The sequence below is a fragment of the Letharia lupina genome, assembly GCF_014066315.1.
Source record: "Letharia lupina isolate WasteWater1 chromosome Unknown contig_13, whole genome shotgun sequence".
NCBI lineage: Eukaryota > Fungi > Ascomycota > Lecanoromycetes > Lecanorales > Parmeliaceae > Letharia > Letharia lupina.
In genome coordinates, this window is record NW_023502982.1 from 1,966,046 (window position 1) to 1,974,169 (window position 8,124).

Consider the following 8,124-nt stretch of genomic DNA (forward strand, 5'->3'; position numbering starts at 1 on the left):
CGCGCCGAAAAATCAACCCTTAATACAGCAAATTGAGAATGGAAATGAAAGTAACAAGCCATCGTACTCATTGTTATCGCAATCTTCGCCGCGTGTTTCAAGGACCGAGGCTGTAGCTTATTACTATTCCCTGTGAAGATCCCGTAAAGAGCGCTTTAATTAGCCGTCGAGCCGTCTCAGGTAATAGCCTCTTTGGATCATAGCCTCTTTGGATCGGGCAAATTACCGAATCATACCCCGAAAGTACGAATCCTTACCGAATCATACCCCTAATTACCGAATCATACCCCTACATCAAATCACATCAAAAGATGAGATATGATTCGATAATTTGTCATTGCTTGAAGTATAATTTAATAAAGATTCGTATCTATTAGAAATTATTTCTTCGAGGCTTCTACGGAGATCTAAGTTAGAGTATAATATCTCTAGATATAGCCTTTTAATTTAGCGATAACTCGAGTTATTAATCATATATTTATATTTCTACTTTAAGTCGATTATTTAGATAAGATCTCTAGAGCGTTAATTAAAGATAATTTAGAAATTTAAATCTTTTAGAGTAAGAGATCTTTAAAAGCGTCTTCGAAGAGAGAGTAAACTCTATAAATCTTAAAGCGTAGAGTAGAATATACTTAAAAATTATTCTTATTAAATGCGATTAAAGAAATTCTTTTATTTCTATAGTCGAAGAGACTAGATCGCGGATTATCTTCTTTATAATTTAAGATTATTTCTATAACTTATCGAATTATATTATTACGAGTAAAGATTTATAAATTAAATTTATAAGTATTTTTTTTTATTAGAACTATCGAGTAAATTTAATAAGCGAACTTTTAATAGACGATATTTAAATTCCTTATCTTTAAATATCTATAGAGTTAAATTTAATAATTCTTTTTTTTTATCTAAAAGTACATATTACGTTCTATAATTTAAATAAAAAATTTAAAAAATTTAATAGAAATTAAAAAAGTTATTTTAAAATTAAATAATATATATTTATTTTTTATTTAGAGCTATCGAGCGAACTTTAATAAACGATATTTAAGCTTCTTACTTTTTAATAATTATAAGATTAAATTTTATAATTTTTTTAATATTAAATAGCGTAAACTATACTTTATAATTTAAAAAAGAAATCTTAAAATTTTAATAGAAAATAAAAAAGTTATTTTATTTATAAATAATATATATTTAATTTTTAATAAGAAGGCGTAGAAGAATTATCGAACTAATTTAGTCGATTTAATTAAAGAGTATAGCGAGTTTAAATTTATAATTAATTATATATATAAATTTAAGATTTTTTAATTTAGCTCTATCTTATTCTTTTATATATATTAATAAGATATCTTAGAGATACTTATAGAACTATTAGCGTAGACTTAATATTGTATATATCTATTTATAGATTATATAGATTAATTAATATTCTTTATATTATACTATAAATATAAGTTAAATTATAATAATTTCTTAATTTATATTCTAAGTAATAGTAAATTATCGAATTATACTCTATATTTGATTGGAATTTGATATAGAGATATGATTCGATAATTAGGGGTATGATTCGGTAAGGATTTATACTTTCGGAGTATGAATTAGTAATTCGCCCTCTTTGGATCGCAAGCGAGTGTCTTATTTTCAACGGAATCTAAAGACGAAAATAGATTTGCCTGCGGTTCTGACTACTAAAAGGATCTGCTCTATTATCCAGATCCCTCGAATATGGCGTCTTCCAAACTCCTAATATACTTACTGCGGGCTTCTAAATCCGCTTAGAGTACGGCTTTAGGCTCACAGTACCAAATCCGACTTACATGAGCGCGCTTTATCCGCCTCCGAGTATGGACGATCAAAGTGTATTCGTTATCGCCATGAGACTTAAAAACAGCTTGTCGAGTGCTAATTCGAATTTCTCCATCAATAGCATGGCCTCGAAAGATCCGATTAACCAGAAAATGATATTGGATTGTATAAGGCAACCCAATAATCTTCCCACATGCTCGTGACTCTCATCTCATCCGTCTTCTATTGTCTTTCGTGCATAATAACATGAAAGCCTATATATCAGCTGCAATTCAAAGTTTCAGCATGCCTGGCTTTAGAAAAGCGCCCGATACAACTCATTGGAGGATTTCAGCGGCCAAAGTCTAACTACAAAACTCGATGTCACTATACCTCTCTTGCATGCTTGCATCTGCCCCCTTTTATTTGCTAAAATGCGCAGGAACTCGCATGATGAAAAAGAAGGTTATTAACCCGCAGTAGTAAGACCATTGATACTCAAAGTTGGCTGCACCTATGCAAGCATGAGTAAAGTAACTGTCTACTTGCTGATGTAAGGGGTGTCAGGATGGGGCAATGACGCAATCTCTATAGTATCTTGCAAGCGGATTGGCCGAACAGTTCGTCATAAATCTGAACCCTCCTTCTGAGTGAATTAACGCGATGTCCACAGAGGTAGGGCTGTGAACCTTGGATTCAACATATCCGATCCTCTTGATTGACGTGCTAAGAACAGAACATGGTGGAACTCGCTTGCTCTCGCTCGAGATCATGCAACGTTCCAACGAAGCTACACCTGATGCCCACTCCACCTACGGCCATGCGATTATGCAGGGCCGAGGGACTGGGGGCCGCAGATACCAGTGCGGATCTTGGGTCTACTATTAATATCAGAGCTGGGAATTCATAAGTCATGGTCTCAGCTTCTAGCAGTACTGCATGCAAAGCATAGATTTATAAAGCGAATGGACAAGACCTCTAATGTCTTACTCTTTAGTAAATCTTCCACTCTGATGGTGTTGTGATGATACTCCCCTTGGCCTTAGATGTAAAAGAGCGTTGTGCACGTGCTTGGTGAAACAACGAATTTTGGTTGAGTGTATCCCGAGACACCAGCTATACCAGGAATGTCGGCAATAGCAACGTGAGGAGGGAGATTGAAGGAGAAGAGAATCCTTCCCCGCCCTACCACCCTCCATCGGCTGGCTGTGGCGGTATGAGCGCCAAACATCAATCCCAGGTGAGGATCGGCCCATTATATGTGGCTAGGCGGGCCGGCACTAGCCTTCCGAGTCGCTATCCGCCCAATAAGGGCGTCTTGCATGATCACCCAATCCCCAAAGTGTTGCTTGCTAAAAGAGTCAGACGGGAATAGATTCTCGCGAACGTGCAGATAGAAGAATTCAGTCACGGTCTTGGTTGCAGTGTTGTAGTAAATTTCATTTATTCATTCTTCCAAAGGTCTAGAACTGACTTAGAGTTGCACGTGATCACAGATTGATTTCCCGTAATAACGGCTACCTGCATGCTTCTTTGTTTCAGACGCTTGGACTTGACAAGACAAGGGGGGATAGGCGTGGTCCTCTATATTTATACGTTCCGTTGGATAGAGATCTGTTCCCTCGCTCGTAGGGTAATCTGTAGGAGGAATTGGCATGGTGTCATCAAGGCTCTTCACGGTTCCTCAAGCGACATCGGACCAAGACGGAGCAGACGAAGCAATCTGGGGGAGTGACACGAATTGTGCTTCATCACCGTAGTACCGGGATCGATTATTTGCGCACTTCGCATTCTTTTCTGTGTGCTTTGATTATCTGTCCGAGACAATCTAGCTGCTTCCCAAATTAGACTAGGCGAGCCGAAGAAACGCCGGATTGTTTGATATCAAACGGTCTTCGGTCTTCGATGAAACATCACAAGCTGGCATGTCGAATTAGCTTCTGACAGAAGTGATGACTTCTGCAATTGCCAAGACATGACGAACGACTTTATGGAGCCTTCTACGTGCCTTCTTTGCGCGGGAAGTGACGTACAAATTTGCCAATGTTCTAATATTTCCACAGCTCTCAACACCTTCCATTTCCCCGCATGACACTTCTTACTACGCCCCAATCTAAATGAGCCACCACAACTGCCACTCTCTTAGATAACTATATCTCTGCGTAGACATACATCAGATATAATGTCCGGACAGAAGATACGATTCTTGACCTCTGCTGAGAAGATGTCATCTCTTGGCAAACACTCAAGGATCGATGAACGCATGGAGGGCGACCCAAACGCCTTTGTCTCTGTTCTCATTGATGGAGACTGCTTTCAGGTAAACCTTTCGAGGCATCCTTTGAGTTTGAGGTAGATGCTAATGCGAAGAGTCTTTCTAGTTTCTGGACAAATAAATACGTCTGCAATGACCAAGATGGAGGCAGAGAAGCTGCCGCAGCATTGACCCATGCTATCGGTGATTGGCTGCTCAATTGGAAGTTTGAAGTGATGCCTTTGACAGTCCACATCTCGGGCAATCACGAATGGCTCGGCGACGCCTATTTTGATGCGAATGTGATACCAAGCCGCGCGAACTTCGGCTGGTTTCTTCAAGGTTTCAACAGCGTTGAGTCATTGGTTGAGTTCGTTCCCACTGAAGAGAGAATAAGCATTCCCGCTTATCGAGGGCGCAGTAAGTCGAGATAATATGCAGCGGATAGGCAATCGATGCTGACAATTATACGACAGGCCTAACGGACACCCTCAAAGTCAACCTCTTGGATCCACACTGCAAACTGATTCTTTTTGGAGGTGTGATCGATGAGAGCGCCACCAAGATCGTGCAAGACTACAATACAGCAACAGAAAAATTGATGGTCTTCAAGAACTCACGAGGCGCACAAAGCTTGACACGGTTACTGCCCAAGTTACAGCAATGCTCGTTTCAAGGCATATTCCGTGACATCGAGCATCGACCCCAAGTAAAGAGGCCGAAGCCAGTCATCTATCGAAACGCCCTTGGTCAGAGAGTCGACCCTCCCATCAGACCCATGGAATCGGTCATCTCATGGCTTCGACATAAAAAGTACTGCAACTATCATTATCTCCGCGGGGAATGCCCAGATAGTCGTTGCACCGCCCGCCATGATGGACGACTTGATAGTGAACAACTGAATGGACTTCGGTACTTGGCAAGAGGCCTTCCGTGCCGACAGTCGAATACCTGCCGGGATCCAATCTGCTATGCTGGCCATCATTGCCCTGTGCCGACTTGCCATCAGACGAATTGCAAATTCTACGGCGATATGCATATCACAGACTTAAGAGTAGTGTCCGAGGATGGATGAGAGTGCCTACGGAACTTTACTGACTTGAAGACAAGCAGAGTCAATGATCATGCACGGCGGCAGTAAGCTACAGGGTTCAAGAAAGCATGGAAAGCACGTGAAATTTGTTAGCTTGGAAAGAGAATGCTAGCGGCGACGATTTCAGAACGCCGAATGCGAAAACATGCCAAGCTTAGGGTATCTTTCTTTGCGTGAACCATGAAGTTCACCTGTCTCTTCACTACGATAGCTTTTTCCATAAGAGGCGAGCTGACATCGGCCATCCACATTGCATGTAGCCAGCGGTGGGCATTCAAATGCCGGTAGTGCAGGTAGAGATCAAGGCAAAACCACAAGTAACAGGCTCTGAGCTCCCCTCGTCACTGAGACAGCAAGTCTACTCCCGAAATCGAAGTCGCATAAACAGTGAGCATGCTGCATCAAAAGACCAAGCATAATTTAATACATAGCTTCATCAACAGACACTTTCTCATTTCTACATATCGTGCACATGTCAACAACAGCCACCGCGCTGCCCCACAGATCGTGTCCACTCGCAGTAGCTGGATGCCGTCTTTTCTGACCTCGATGATATATTGACCATCCGCTGGTAGTACTGCCGCTGGTAAACAGAACCTAGGAGCAATTCACACCTCCTTGAATACTCTAAGAGTAGTGTGACAATGATGTCACGCGTACCATCAGCGCCAAATATCTGAAGTAGCTCAGAGGCAGGCATGAAATCTAGGAGCTGTCGGCAGTTGTACAAAGCTGGAAGCTGACTCGTCGAAGGTAACCAGCGGAAGTTTGATGGATCTTTATCCTAGGCAGTGAAGGAGTGGATCTCTTGCTGGCCTGGAGGAGTGTTGGACACTTGGTTTTGCGTCGTGACTCCATTGTCTTGAATGGCTACCAATCCAGTTTGTCTAGGATCCCACCTTGGAACTTATTTCGCACGCAATACAAAGACGCAGCGAGCACTGCTGACTTTATATCTCCCAAAGTCACACGGCCAGATACACCCCACGCGAAGAGGGAGACGTCGATGATGCGCGTTCCGTCAAATGCAGCTACATCAGCGGAGAAAGATATCAAGAATGAATGCTATAGCCAGGGACGGATACGCACAACTGTAAACCATGAGAGGAAAATTCAAGGCTCATCGCCAGAAAAGCGGTCTCCAAGAAGTGCAGACAGTATCGGAGTCCGGGATCTGTTCACCAACACTGATGCAAATGAGGACGATTGGTTCACCCAGGTCTGTCCCGCTGTCTTCATACTCTAACCTGGCTATCAAAGATACACTCAGATTTATCGCGTCGAGAGTTTCAAAGGTGGTCCAATCTTCGATGTCAGATGTTGAGCTCGAGAGCAAGTTACCTACCCGCAAAACTAAATCGTCATCGGCGTTCAAGAGGATCGATGGGGCTGGGGGGAAAAGGCATAAACATGATGGTCGGGCTACTCATGATGTTTGCGAGGGACGGCATCTTGCAAACCACCGAGGGTGTTTCTCGATTCAATCTCGAGCTGGGCAAGGATTCGATTACGGCTCTTGGTTTTTCTCAGAAACCTGGCAGTGCCTATCCGACATGCCTTCATTTCCAAATCTCTATTACCTCTTCCATCACAACTTTCCTAAGTCTTCAGCCTAGGGGATCCTCCCTCGATCTCGCACGAATACCCCAACACCGCTAGATTTCCCAAAGTTGGCATACTCTCACGCCTTTCCTCCCACTTCTCAGTGCATTCCCTCGCTTTGGCATTATGATCTTCTTTAACGCCTTGCAGTTTTTCTGCTGACAAGCTCAAACACCCTAGCCGTCACGTCATGCTTGTAGTAGGATTCACTTTGTTTCCACTGTCCACCTTTTGTTTGGGTTCCATCTGCTCTGTAATATTGCTGACTGGTGAGTCAAGAGATGGGGTCTTGTCGAACTGCATTCCCTCGAACGATGTTCTCAGCGGTGATGTGATGAAGTGGTTAGCTCCAGCGAAGGGCTTCTCGGAAGAGTGCGAGCGCTGAACGTTGCGCTGTAGCTTGAACACAGTGAAGAGCTGGCGAAGGGCTGGCGTAGAGGCTACGATTATGCCGATGTTTTGTTCGACGCTAAGGCCTCATGAGTTCTGTGACAGGAAGAATAAGAAAAGTTATTGCACGAGGAAGTCTCACCAAGACCAAATCGCATCCGGAACGAGGTCCCCTATAAGACGTTCAGCCACTCGGAACATGGTACTGGGAGCCGAGTAAACCTACATGTAAGGTTTTCGCTCCCAAAATCGTACAAGACTATCCTCGCAATAGCCGCTCCTGCGGTACTATGAAAGGATCAGAATCACCGGCGATCCCCCAGAAGATTTGTGTGGCCTTACAAAAGGCCAAGTCCTAGCAGAACAAACACAGCCAACTTATTTCGCCAACTGATTTGGAGTTTCCCGAACACCATGATAGGAAGCAGAACGCAAAGGACGTCCATGAAAACCGAAAATGCTGTTATCAGGTGAGCTACGGCTAGAAAACCGATAGTTGCGGATTACATACCGCCCGACGCTTGGTTGATCTTGGTGGTTGCAGCTGTTGATATGCAATGTGCATTGATGGTTTCGTCCCAAATTCCTCGATTTGGGATGCATTGAAAGCACATGGAAAGAAACGTGGCCATGGCAGTGACGGCGAAGAATACCATGAGCCCGTAGGTCCACCTGCCAGCCGTTAGCAACCTGCTCGACTTTCAATACATAATGACAAAAGGTCACATTCTGTACCAAATGCGAGGACTACCTACCAACGGATTAACCTCTCTGTGAAGGGCAGAAGCTGCAGGATAAACAGACAAACGGAGACCCTGACAAAGGAAGTGCCAATAATGTTGAACAAAATTGTGACAAAAATATCTCGAGTGATGTCTTTGATTTGCGTAGGATCTAAGTATTGAATGTTTCGACCGAATCCCTTCTTGACCTGGAAGATAGCGATGACGCTTTGAATGAGGGCACATGCCTTCGACGCTATTAGCGA

General features: G+C 42.9%; 2 protein-coding genes across 2 annotated transcripts; one reads left to right on the forward strand and one right to left on the reverse strand.

The window, feature by feature from the left end:
- Positions 1 to 3,979: 3,979 nt before the first annotated feature.
- Positions 3,980 to 4,953, forward strand: HO133_001998 (uncharacterized protein; the record flags this gene model as incomplete). The annotated part of the gene is made up of 4 exons (XM_037292926.1): positions 3,980 to 4,117; positions 4,168 to 4,471; positions 4,528 to 4,838; positions 4,903 to 4,953. 4 exons carry the CDS (start codon positions 3,980 to 3,982, stop codon positions 4,951 to 4,953), a joined length of 804 nt encoding a protein of 267 aa, XP_037151465.1.
- A 1,976-nt stretch (positions 4,954 to 6,929) lies between these two features.
- Positions 6,930 to 7,768, reverse strand: HO133_001999 (uncharacterized protein; the record flags this gene model as incomplete). The annotated part of the gene is made up of 5 exons (XM_037292927.1): positions 6,930 to 7,215; positions 7,279 to 7,309; positions 7,363 to 7,424; positions 7,479 to 7,596; positions 7,648 to 7,768. The coding sequence occupies 5 exons, from the start codon at positions 7,766 to 7,768 to the stop codon at positions 6,930 to 6,932; spliced, it is 618 nt and encodes a 205-aa protein (XP_037151466.1).
- Positions 7,769 to 8,124: the final 356 nt, after the last annotated feature.